General features: G+C 41.2%; 1 protein-coding gene across 1 annotated transcript; it reads left to right on the forward strand.

Annotated features, from left to right (window-relative positions):
- The first annotated feature begins 922 nt into the window (after positions 1–922).
- Positions 923–13,046, forward strand: LOC124050219 (protein GPR108-like). Its single transcript, XM_046372518.1, has 18 exons — positions 923–1,522; positions 1,787–1,912; positions 4,027–4,077; positions 4,895–4,986; positions 5,081–5,151; positions 5,378–5,547; positions 5,616–5,678; positions 5,776–5,877; positions 5,954–6,087; positions 6,689–6,764; positions 6,903–6,976; positions 8,376–8,493; positions 8,605–8,735; positions 9,294–9,337; positions 9,436–9,485; positions 9,866–9,949; positions 10,451–10,572; positions 11,371–13,046. Exons 1-18 carry the CDS (start codon positions 1,427–1,429, stop codon positions 11,456–11,458), a joined length of 1,692 nt encoding a protein of 563 aa, XP_046228474.1. The 5' UTR covers positions 923–1,426; the 3' UTR covers positions 11,459–13,046.
- Positions 13,047–13,174: the final 128 nt, after the last annotated feature.

The raw sequence follows: 13,174 nt of genomic DNA on the forward strand, positions 1-13,174 counted from the left end.
AGTTCGTTGCTGTTTTTATGACATAATTATATCATCACTGTACACTTCCTTTTCCCTGCTGTTGTGTCCTAATGAATCATTTTTACAGCACTTTTTTAGTGAAAGCAAGAAAAGCACAAGTGAGATTAATAACATTAATGATGGGTCGGTTGTTGTTATTAGCTAGACTTGTGTAAAACAAGTCAAATATTTACCTTGAAAAAGTTCTTTTCAGTATTATTTTTGACACAAAGCCACAAACTATTATTCTGTAATGGCCATTGCAAAAAAAAAAAAAATGGCAAAGAAGCAAAAATGTTTTCCAAGATAGTGCTATTATATCATATGCTATTATACGACAGTGTTGAATTTAAAGCTTTCCAGAAAAAACTTAAGGCTTTTCAGAAAATCAGTTAATTCTGTTTAAGTAAAGTTTAAGTTAAATTAGAGCCTGATATGGGTCAACTGATTTCACTGGCCAATATTGGTCTATCAGAGACGTATTGTATTGTATATATTGGTATTGATGTAGATGTTGTCTGTTGTATAAGTTGTTGGGTAGTTTCTAAATTTCTTACTCCCTAATACTGGTTTTAGCGTCAGTCCCAAAAATCCAGCGTCTGTTTAGATCGAGAAACATAAAATGACTCTGACTTTTGTGGTTTTGTTTGTTTGGTTGGTTTCTATTTTGTGGACCAGATAGGCACCAGCTGTATACAGCTTTTATCTGTATACAGCTGGTGCTTTCTATCATGAAAAATAAAATGTTCCATTATTCTACAGTAACATTGTTCCACGTGTCAAACATGTTTAAACATCGTATCTCTGCATACATGGCAACCCAGAGATTTCATCTGACGTGGAGGTTCATTCACGTGAACACTTTCAGCCGGAACCTCACTGTCAACTAGCTAAAGCACGTGACCAAAACTGAGCCAAATATACAAGGTATGGTCAAGAGCGTAGAGGCGAGGAAGTCGCTTGTTTAAAAGACAGATAACACGCTAATAAGGGTTGTTCATGTAAAACGTTTTAACTCAAATGTATGCTGCTTTTGTAGGTTATGCTCCATGGCATTGCCTCTCCAATCACGTCTGCGGCAGCGGAGGCTGGATGCAAGCCCGCTGCAACTGACGTTATTGTCTTAACCTTGCTAAATGTTTTATTCTCGGATTCAAAACCCGGAAGCGAGAGTTTACCGTCTGCAGGTTAGCCGTTACCTTAGCGTAATGAAAGCACAAAAGAGTCAGAAAACATATACTCTTATTATCTGATAATAGACGACGCAGGTAAAGAACAGATAGCTAAATTTAAAGATTGCCGTCGCTGTGAATCACCTCGTATTTTGTTTAGACTGTTAGCCTTCTTGCTATTTAGCCATCTGGCAAGATTGTCGCTCGCTAGCATTAGCAGTTAGCTCTGTTAGCAAGTTGATTACCGCCTAGTGATGGCTGTGGCACATAGAGTTTGTATCGTGGCTGGATATTTGCTCCTACTGCTGCTGACTGAGTGCACAGCAAGGATACACAAGCTCACACTTAAGGTAAGGCGCCTGTCTCAACCTAAATTCTGATAGCTACCTAGCTAGCTCCTCCAGACCGCATTTTATAAAGCTAGCTAGTATGCTCGAATTAGCTTTGGCAGACGATGATCCAAACATGCTATATTGTTGAGACGGTATATAATTCAGTTGATGTTAACACAGGAGTTTTATCTGGTAGCAAACCCGAGATCTAACTGTTAGTTACTTAAGTGTTTGCCTTAGCAGCTCTACTCTCACACTCTTTCTGTTTGTTTTTCTTTCCAGAATGAAACTCGAGTTGTCGTCGATCTCAACAACTTTGGTTTCTTTGCTAATGGGACTCTGGATGTCAACCTGCTTTCTCTGCGTCTCCCGGTTGGTGACCAGGTGGTGAACTACAGCACACATCCAGTAAGAAATGTTTGTGCTTGGGCCTGCGTGTGTGTACTTATGAGAGCTGGTTTTACTTGTGAGCCGTTGCTTCCTTCTGTGGTTTTCACTAGCTAGGATCGTTTTCTTCAAATTGGTAATGTAAATGATCAGGAAGAAAGGCAAGCTTAGATGTATTTATATTCGTCTTAAAAGGGGCAGCTTGGGTTTTTTGTACTTATCTATAGTCAGTGTATCACCTACAGTAGATGGTGGTGGCCACGCCCCCAGTTTGGAGAAGTAGGCAGCAGTACTGGTTATACCTAATGCTGCACGGTCCAGTGTGTCTGCCGAGGACCTCCTAATCCGAAGCCAGAATATCCGCCATTGTTCACATCATACTAAAAACACACCAGTAAGCCACGCCATTGCTGAAGGTGACATGTTCCTGTATTACCAGGAAAAACTTAAAATATGCATTAGATCCTGTCTGTGTTCCTGTGTCCACTGTCTAATTAAATTCCCTGAAAAATGTAAAATAGCAATGTATTTGTGAGCTGTTTTGTACAAATTTCTTAAATAGGCTGTGGGCTGACTGCCCCTTAAAGGTTGAGAAGTCACAAAGTATTGACAAATAGATGACTCATTAGTGTTGTCTTTAAGGAAGTATTTCACCACTTGAAAGATGGTCTTGTCAGTAAACTGGGTTGCATATGCTGTGGAAAGAAGCAAATATTCCATTTTGTTCAAAAGGTAGAAAACCCACCGAAATGCAGTGTGCCCCAACAGACTGGGTGATGTACCGTGAGTTTCTTGTTGTTAGCTCATCCGTTTTGAAACAGGAAACAGCATGATGCTGATAAACAAACAGTACAGTGAAACAGTACACTAAATATGTTCCCTAATCAGAATCAGAATCAGAATCAGCTTTATTTGCCAAGTATGTGTGACCATACAAGGAATTTGACTCCGGATTTTTCTCTGTCCTGTGCACCATACAAAATTTGCCTAAAACATCTTAGGCAAAAAATAGGCAGGGCAGCAACTGAGTCTTCTTTCATATTTGAGCACAGCCTTGTTACAGACACCCTACAGACTCCTCGTGGTCCAAAGTCTATATTCTTTGTGTACTGACCTGCACTACAAGCACTTTACACCTACAAGTGCAGTACCACAGGTGCAATATTACGGACTACTTTCCTGGGTTATCTCATATTTGCACACACTTGCACATGCATATTTATGCTGCACATACTGAAACTGGCTTCTTTATTTTGTTTTATTTTTTTCAAATGTTTTGTTGTATATTGTATTTAGTCTATATTCTATTTTTACTTAGCTTATATTTCTATTTTATTTTTTTATATTCTACGTATTGCTCCCGAGACCTGAGTCCTAATTTCGTACCATAAACATAGCAAGCAGGAGAACAGTTTTAACTTTGTTCATTTGCATAGACAACCCACATTGGACTGATACAAAGCGGTTTGAAAATCAGCAATAGACCATTAGCGAAACATACAGTAAGGCCAGCCTTCTCCTTTAAGTAATCCCACAGTTTCACCTGATCAGCTACAGCACTTTGTTACAGTCTCAGTATTGTTCAGCTCCATATCATCTGTGGATTGTTTTTCTAACTTTGGACAAACATGTCATGAATGGAGAGAAGTCGGTGGTTGACAAAGTATTAGAAAGGTGTAGTAACACTGGAACAGCACACTCTTTTTATTGAGAGAAGAATATTCATGATAACTGTTTGATATGAATACATGGACGAATCAGATTCACAAAGATTAACCTTGAGTTAACTTCCAATTTATACTTCAGTTTTTGTCTTGAGTGTTGAAAGTGCGCTGTGGGAGGTCTTTCCCCTGAGGTGTTTTAGTGTGGAATGACTGCGTGTTTTCAGTATCACAATCACACACAGCTGAGCTAATTTGCAACCTAGCTTCTCGGCTTAGTGGTCTCACCTGTAGTGTTTTGACTGCTTATATCACGTTGGCCACAGGCTCTTAAATTTATCCCGAGTGCTTATGAACAGAGTGCTGAATGATGCCACTCAATTGTAAATGAGCCATGAACTGCAGAATTTTGTGTTCATACTTTAAATCATTTGGCTTGACCCACTGACTGGCCACACTTTGAACTCCCTTTAGGTTGGTTTCAGCCTCTCCAGGTCGCGTGTGAACGGCGTCTTGTCCTACACAGTGAGTACATCCAATCCTAAATATTTCTGTACAACATTACATAGGGATATTTTCAGAACTCTGTTGAAGGGGAGTTCCAGCATTTTAAAACCCAGACCTGATTTTTTTTCCAAATTTTGATGCGTAAATGATTCTTAAAAGTGTCAAGTTGATAAAAGTCTGCCTCAGCTGGCAGGTGCAAATCAATCAATCAATTTCAGAGCGAGAAGTTCTGGTTAAGCTAAAAACATTTTACTCTTTAGTATTCTTTTTAATTTTTTTTATATTCTGTGATTTTATACTTCATACTTATGTTGTAGTACTTATTCTTTTAATACATTACTGCATGCTGATCTGTTTTTTGCCTTTGTACTTATGCTACTTGATCCTGAATTTTCTTTGGGATCAATAAAGTATCTGTCTGTCTATCGAAAAATAAGGTCTCGTCTCTGTAAGGATCCTATTTGTAAGGTTGTTAAACACTTACAATAATAATCTCAGAGTTGGAGTCGCAACAGTTACATTACAGTCATGTCTTGGCTGCCATCTGAGTGGAGCTACTGGACCAGTTCCGAGATTTTGGTCAAATTTCATTTACTCACTGAAATCTGTAAGCGGTTTAAAGATGTTTGGAATCCCCCTTTAATTAGTCTGACTTTTATAAGGGTGATATTGTTTATTTTTTGTTTTGTTCATGTTATTGTCTTATGTTATAATTGTCACTAATTTAAGATGCATCAGATTATTTCTCTTATTGGGCAGGTTTAGTGGTGAGACGTGCAGCAGCGTATTCAAATGACGCATTCGAATATCAGCTTGAATGTTTGTTTTCCTTCAGGCAGAGGAGCCAGAGACATGCCCGCTCACTCTCAAAGAGGTGCCCAACAAGGAGCCCCTCATTCTTTTTCTCATTGATGTCAACACGCTGAGGTGTGTATGTTTCAACACCAGTGTTTGGAAGTGTGCATCAATGTGCCCTGAAAGCCTAATGTGAACATTGACCGTGCAATGTGTGTTTGTGTAGCGTCCATATGAGAGTTATGGGTAAACCAGACAACATCTTGATCGCAACGCCAAAACCTGAACCACCTAAGGGTCAGTATCCCTTCCACTTTGAAACTCTCAGAAAATGCTTTAGCATTTCGCTTCCCTTTTCATTCATATTTAAGAATAAATGATGGGATCGTTTAAAATGGACTCTAATTTGAAATGTCCTGTACGAAATTTGAAAAAACACGTCTCTCACCATTTTGTGAAAGCCAAGATATGTGACTGACGTATGACATGTGATGTGCCCTGTATATGCATTTGTTTCTTGTAGGTCAGAGGAAAACCCGGGGGGCTCCTGCCAATCCTGCTGTTAAACCACCAGGCGACAAAAATGCAGACAAACCAAACGATGAGGTGAATGAAAGCAAAAAGGACGACAAAGCTGAGGATCAGAAGAAAGTAGATCAGACAGAAGAAAAACAGAAGGAAAATGAATTCCAGGTAAGAGAAGTTTCTGTCTCTGTGTGATCTCTTCATGAAATCAATTTCTAATCTTTATTTGCTTCCAGCTGGACAACATCAACCAACTGACTTTAGCTTTGGGTAACGATAGCGGCTCCTACAACTTCAGTGTAAGTGCGCCTTTCTAAACCGCTGCACATGATGTGAAGCATTGTTTGATGTAGTTTACTGTCGCGTGACGTTTTGTTGCCTGTCCCTCTTCCCCAGTTCCGCATGGTGGTCGGCTCGCAGGCGGAGGGTCTCTACAGCCTCAAGTTCCACTACTGCAAAAACAAGTTGCCTGGAATGAAATTGCCCTACTCGTTCACCGTAAGTTGCGTGTTTTTGTGTTAGTACATGACCGCTCAGGTCGATGCATGTGTTAACCTGAGCGTATCCTCTGCAGGTGGAGGTGACAGAGAGGAATCCAGGCGGATACCTGTCTGCAGCAGAAATTCCCCTGTCTCGTCTTTACATTGGTATGGCTGGAGTCTTCTTCACCGCTGCCATGGTCTGGGTATACACCCTCATGAAGCACAGGTACACATTCGTACAGCCACTTATTTGTACCAGTAAGCTTCGTTATTTAAAGAGGAGTTTTCACAGACTGTGGAAGAACTATTTGCAGTGTCTTTGTTTGTTTTGTTTTTTTTTTTTTTTAAACATATCCTGTGAATTTGCTGTAAGGGTCTACAGCCACTCAGGTACAGCATTGTATTGAGCTAAATGCTAAGGGCACCATGCTAACATGCTCAAAATACCCAATTCTTTCACCATCTTAGTTTAGCGCGTTAGCATGCTAATATTTGCTAATTAGAACAAATCACTAAGTACAGTTGAGGCTGACGGGAAAGTCTTTAGTTTTTCTACTTTTTGGTCATAAACCAAAGTATTAGACAAAATTAAAATTTGTATGTGATGATGGCATCAGATAGAAGTTATGGGATCAGCTAAACTATAAAACTTGTAACGTGTGACATGTAATCACAGTTTAAATAATGTTGATGTGAGTGTCACTGGATGACGAGGCTCAGGCTTAAAACAAAAGCGTACATTAAAATGGAGGGTCTGAAAAGTTACATGCAACAAGCTTTAAACACCTTTCTTTATAAAACATCCTCCACTGCATGCTCGTTTACAGGTACAGCGTGTTTAAGATCCACTGGCTGATGGCAGCGCTGGCCTTCACCAAGTCCACATCTTTGGTTTTCCATAGTGTAAGTACACATCGGATAAAGCAGGCTCTGTTTGTATTCGACTTTCTGAAGTATCAGTCATGTTTGTTTATTCTGTCTGTGCTGCATACTGTACTGTGCTCTTTTTATGGAACCCCTCCCTCTCTGTGCCACTCTCAGATCAACTATCACTTCATCAACACTGAGGGCCATCCTATTGAAGGCTGGGCTGTCATGTATTATATCACACACTTGTAAGTACAATGTCCTCTGGAGTTTTTCTTATCCATTAATTATAACACAAACATAATCTTTTTATTTTATTTTTTTTAAACTAGAAAATCAGTTGAAGGCTGACATATTTAAAACTCTCCAATCATAATGCCCAGTAAAAATACTTACCTCAAACACGAAGCAAATTTTTCACGTGGCACAGTTATATGCAAAGTTAATTTAAAGCGTTTTTGCGTCAGTTGAAAATATTCGGCATGAGGAAAGAGGCATGTTTGTTATGGGGCTTTGCATATTGTTATGTAGAGAGCACTGAGCAGAGCTGAGGGACAGATCAGCTGCTCAGGTACTGAGACGAGGGAAGCTCTGGAAGAGACCACCACCATCCAGGGCTCTACCAGTGGTGGTCTCCTCCAGAGCTTCCCTCGTCTCAGCTGCTCAGGTACTGAGACGAGGGACGCTCTGGAAGAGACCACCACCATCCAGGGCTCTACCAGTGGTGGTCTCCTCCAGAGCTTTCCTTGTCTCAGCTGCTCAGGTACTGAGACGAGGGACGCTCTGGAAGAGACCACCACTGGTAGAGCCGGGGCTCCTGGAGGAGTTAGGGCTGCAACTGACTCTTATTTTCATTATCAACAAATCTGCAGGTTATTTTCATATTTAATCTTTTAGTCTATAAAATGTGTATATATATATATATATATAAAACAAAGTTGTTAAAATTACTCATCACAATTTTCCAAAACTCAAAGTGACATCTTCAAACTGCTGCTTTTTGTCCAACCAACAATCCAATACCCCCAAACCCTTCATTTACTACTATGAGTGACAAAGGAAAGCAGCAAACCTTCATGTTTAAAAAAAGTGGAACCAGCAAATGTCTGATGTTTTTGCTTGACAAATAACTGAAACTAACTACTGAAGTCATCCAAACTAAATTTCTTTCAATTGATGGATAGATTATTCATCTCATAGTTTACTTGGTGGTGTAATGCTGACTGCTGTAGTCTGTCTTGTCTTCATTGACTTCTGGAATCTCTGGTGTGTGTGTGTGTGTGTTTGTGTGTGTGTGTGTGTGTGTGTGTGTGTGTGTGTAGTGAGTTCAGCTAACTTATAGCTAAATGTACAGTAAGGTGTTCTGGCTGTTTAGGGAGGGTAAGTGTGAATGATCACGTGCTCAAACTTTGGCGAGTAAGTCAAACATTTTCTTTGCTTTGTGTGAACACAAACACAACCTGAATTGTATTTAAGGAGTTTGGTTGTTGAGTCTGAGTCCCATGTTGTCAAATACTGACACTCTGGGTTTGTGATGCATCTTTTAACATTGGTTAAATTTCACTGGAATTTCTCCCACTTGATTTTTTTAAAAGATTTTTCTGACAGAATCTGATTGTTTTCACTTTGTATTGCTGTACTTTTCAGGCTGAAGGGGGCTCTGCTGTTCATCACGCTGGCACTGATTGGCACCGGCTGGGCTTTCGTTAAGTACATCCTGTCTGACAAGGAAAAGAAGATCTTCATGATTGTGATTCCTCTGCAGGTGTGTGTGTGTGCATGAGAAGCAGCAGTTGTGTGTGTGTGTGTGTGAGAGAGAGATTTATTTACGCTCACTGAATTTGTTTTGGTGTTCCACTCACCTGTCGTCCTCCAGGTCCTGGCTAACGTGGCCTACATCATCATCGAGTCCACAGAGGAAGGCTCCAGCGAATACTACGTGTGGAAGGAGATCCTCTTTCTGGTCGACCTCATCTGCTGTGGAGCCATCCTTTTCCCTGTTGTCTGGTCAGTGTGTGTGCTGTCTGATGTGTGTCACGTTACATTTTTCATTTGAGAAAAAATCTTTAGAAAAGTTGTATTAAGACTTGTTACTAAATTTTGAGAGTGCAGTGTATAAGCAGCTGTCTGTTTCCACGGAGGCTTTTGAGATGGGAGGATCTTTATGGCAAAATGACATCCAATGTGTCCCATTCTCACTGCATTTTATAAGAAAATAAATGAACTTAGTGACAGCAGTAGGAGAAAGGTTGCGAGGAGACCAGAAGTAACGCCAGAAAGCAGGTGTGATGGATGTGATGGCAGGCGTCGGCAGCCAATCAGAGCTAAGTCCAGGCATCCTCTCAGCCAACTCACATTATGATTTGTAATAGTGCTGAACTGCTGAAATTCTCAGTTTGTAGTCCAAAATCTCCAGGTTTGAAATTACAAAACAAGTCTGTGATGATTACTCTTTTAACAGAATAATTAACCGGATGAGTGTTGACTTGGACCTCGCGTGCATGTTTACCCGTGGTGGCGACTAACATTTTCAGTCTGTTTGCGCCCGTTTGTGTTTCCTGACAGGTCTATCCGTCATCTCCAAGAGGCTTCCAGCACCGATGGCAAAGGTGAGAATCCTCACAAGTTCCATCCAGAAGCTTTAATGAGTTGTTGTAGAGATTTTTTTTTCTCCTTTTTAATGAAATTTGGTCCATGTGTCTTTCAGCTGCCATGAATTTGGAGAAGCTCAAGCTCTTCCGGCATTATTATGTGATGGTAGGAAGGAGTTGCATTTTCTTCTTCTTTTAATCCTCTCTTGATTGCCAACGTTTAATGCCGAAGTTGTTAACTGATGTCGATGTTGCTATAATATATTTACTTTATAATCAGACATGTTTTTATTGTCTGGTGCCAAACATTATTCTCACAGTAAATTACACTGAGTCACAGCGTTGAGGAAGGCCAGTCTGGGCTTCTCATAATGCAATCAGTCCTGCAGATGCTGCAACAAAAGCTTTGCAAACAGCCCCACACACCGTTTGACCTCCATGATGTCTTGAGCAGGATCATAAAGGGATAATTCAGTTTGGATTAAATACTGTATAATTTTTTTGAAATACTGTTTTCTCCTCTTTTTTTTTTTTTTTTTGTTTTAGATCGTGTGCTATATCTACTTTACAAGGATCATAGCCATTCTGCTCAAGGTCACGATGCCTTTCCAGTGGCAGTGGTGCTATGAGGTGAGAAAACAATGTGCAATATCTGGCTGACTTTATTGCTTGAAAGAGCAAACGTTTATTAGGTCAATAACATCCTGTTCTTTAGTCCAACTCAACAACGACTGGGCGTTGTTTTACTGGGACGCATGCCAGTATGATGTTTGCTAATACATTACTGATTTAAGCCCGTTTATTATTCAGCAAATGGTGAGGGTTACCACTCTTCCACCGGAGAGGGTTGATAGGATTCTGCCATTGTTTGGAAAGAGGAAAGGTTCCAGGCTACACTCATTATATCCTGTCAAACTTAGGAATGAGGAACAGCACAGGAACTTGAATGGTCTGATGCTGGTCATAAGAAGCTCATTTGCATGCTGGTTGGGATAAAAATTTGTTTACTTTATTAAAACGGGGAGCAGGAGCTGTTAAACTACATGCCACCTGTGAGCAGTGCTCGTTTTTATTCTTGGTGCACATGCCTTCATTTTTCTACCCTAAACGCGCTTGCTCATGTCTCCTCAGTTTCTGGTGGAGGTGTCCACTCTCATCTTTTTTGTGTTGACGGGCTACAAGTTCAGACCGGCGTCCAATAACCCCTACCTCCAGCTTCCCCAGGACGAGGACGACGTGGAGATGGACGAAGTGTAAGTATGCCATGATCTGCCTCCTGAGCCACGGCAGCTAACACCTTTCAAATGTAATGAAATCAACATGTTAACAGAGCAGCTTCAGTCCTCAATCTGGGTCTACACAGGATGTGTTCAGGCACACGACTGAATGTAGGCCACCTGTGTTTTGACAGAAATCCTAACCCAGCACGTAGTCGCAGTCGCTGGTGTTACCCTCGTAAAACTGACGTAGGTAGACTGGCAGCATAAAAATACACTTTAGGTTGTGGGCGCATGTGTGCAGCTGAAGTGTGAGTTGTTGTACTTCCTGTATAGGCAAGCTGTCAGTCAGGCATGCAATATATGACCACATTAATATTTATAATGTAAAAAAATAAAACATGGCTTCTGTAACTCATTCTTTTTCTAATGGAATGTATATGAGGGATTTTTCCCATCATGCTCTGGGTGATATAAACAGGTAGACAATGTTACCACGGATATAGTGAGCACACTTCAGCCAAGTTATTTTACTATCATTTCCTGTTTACGTTGTAACCACAAATATGCAAACAGCAACCACTGAATTACTGGTATTACTGAAGAAAACCAAAAAACAGAAAAGTCTAATTACTTTTCTGTGAAGCGGTTTCATCAGTGATGCGTATCAGAGACGCCACTGAAAACAGGAAGCCGCTCTGATTACAACCCAAGCGTTCCATGCATGAGTGATCGCCCTGAGAGTAAAGTTATTGTTTGTATCAGTCGGCCACAAAAGATTCTTAGAAGTTAAGACGTTGCTGGTGCTACTTCCCTGTTTCTCCCTGTTTCCAGAGTGACCGAGTCAGGTGCACTGGAGGGGATTTCCAAAGTCAAGAAAACGTGTAACGGACGTGATCGCCAGAAGGAGTCCACCTTGTGAGCAGGAAGCTGCATCTCGGAGGAGGAGGAGGAGGAAGGCTGGGGGGGGCGGGCGACCCATTAAACACCCCCTCGATCAGCCGACATGATGGGAAGCACACGGACCAAGACTTCCCCACCCCCACCCCAACCCCAGGGACAGCTTTCCTTTGTGAAACTCTTGAGGCGGTTGCAGTGGTCGTGTCCGCTGTCTGGCTATGCAAAAAAAGAAAAGAAAAGAAAAACAACCTAGACTAATCTGTTGGACGCTCTCTGTTTCCTTGGAGCACCTGCACGCAGAACGTTTCCAGAAGGAGGCAGGTTCCTGCCACGTGGACAGGTGGAGTTATGGAAAGGAGTTCTGATGTTCTTTAAGATGTTTTCTCTCTCTCTCGCTCTCACTTTCCAAAGATTATTATAATTTTAGAGGAAGACGTGCTTTCCGTTGTGTTTATATTGGTTATTTAAAACTACTGGTACTTCTGCCTCTTAGCTGTACCTTTTTGTGTGTGTGTGTGTGAGTGTGTGAGTGAATGTGAACGTGAAACAACAGAAGATTTGAACACATTTTTGCATTTTGTTTGGTTTTTTTCTCCTCCTTTTGGAGTCAATGGCCTGTGCTCAGGAAAACAGCTAATGAGTATATATTTAAAACTTAGGCAACAATCTTATTCTCCTTCCCATCGGTTATTATCGTTTAATTCATCACAGCACAGTACAGTATCACTTTCTTTTTCCTATATGTTTGATTTGTATATTGAAATACATGGATGTCAGAGTTTATACTGTATATTTCAATAACGTTGAGTCCTTTGCATATTGAACTGTTATGTTTCAGTATTATGGTCCGTGTTGGGGCTCCGTAGGGCTCCTCCCAGCCCGCCACATGGACCGATGCTGTAATTTAGTGCTTCAACAGTTGAGGTGAACTTCACATTGCTGTGAGTTCAGCCCAGATGTTGACATGTGGACCTCCTGAATAAAAAGGTTTGGGGCGATCGGTCTCTAAAATAACCAGAACAGCGACCCCCCCCCCCCTTTTTGGCTTGGCAGACAAATGACCTAACTGATTTTTTTTTTTTGGATTTATCTGCTTTTGATTTTACCTTCTTGCTCTTGATGCTCTTGATGTGAAGCTTATTTTATTAACTATTGATGACTTTATTGGGGAGAAAAAACGTGTGCAGCTGGGCGGGGCAGACGGCCATTTGTAAATAATTTAGAGGAAGACTCGATACAGGAGGCACATGACACGTTCAGAAGAACTGCATCTCGAGGCTTTGTAGACTTCAGTGCTTCAGACGGCAACGACGCACGTTTCAGTGAGATCTTGTGACTCCTTTTAGCAGACGGACAGCAAGAGTAAATGTGAGGAGTCGAGGAAAAGAACCACAGACACTCCTGGACAGGAACGACAGGGTTTACAGACTGTTGGTGTGTCTCCGGTTTCTTGGTGTTGTGTACCGGGGGGGACCTGGACTGGGACTTGGACTTGGACTTGGACTGGGACCTGGACTGTAAAGCAGCTGAACAGAAGAGGTTTTGTGCTTGTTACAGAAAGCAGTTTGATGTCTGTGTGAATTGTCACAATAAAGCTGGTGTTCTGGAAAGGTCTCGGATGAAGCTGCTTTGTGTACGTGTGGGCCGCATGTCGGTCTCCTCTTTATCTACAGCAAACTCTGATTTCATCTCCGTGAACAAGAGAAACTCTGATGAGAAGGAGGCCAACGCATACTGA

The sequence above is a fragment of the Scatophagus argus genome, chromosome 2 (genome assembly GCF_020382885.2).
Source record: "Scatophagus argus isolate fScaArg1 chromosome 2, fScaArg1.pri, whole genome shotgun sequence".
NCBI classification, from domain to species: Eukaryota; Metazoa; Chordata; class Actinopteri; family Scatophagidae; genus Scatophagus; species Scatophagus argus.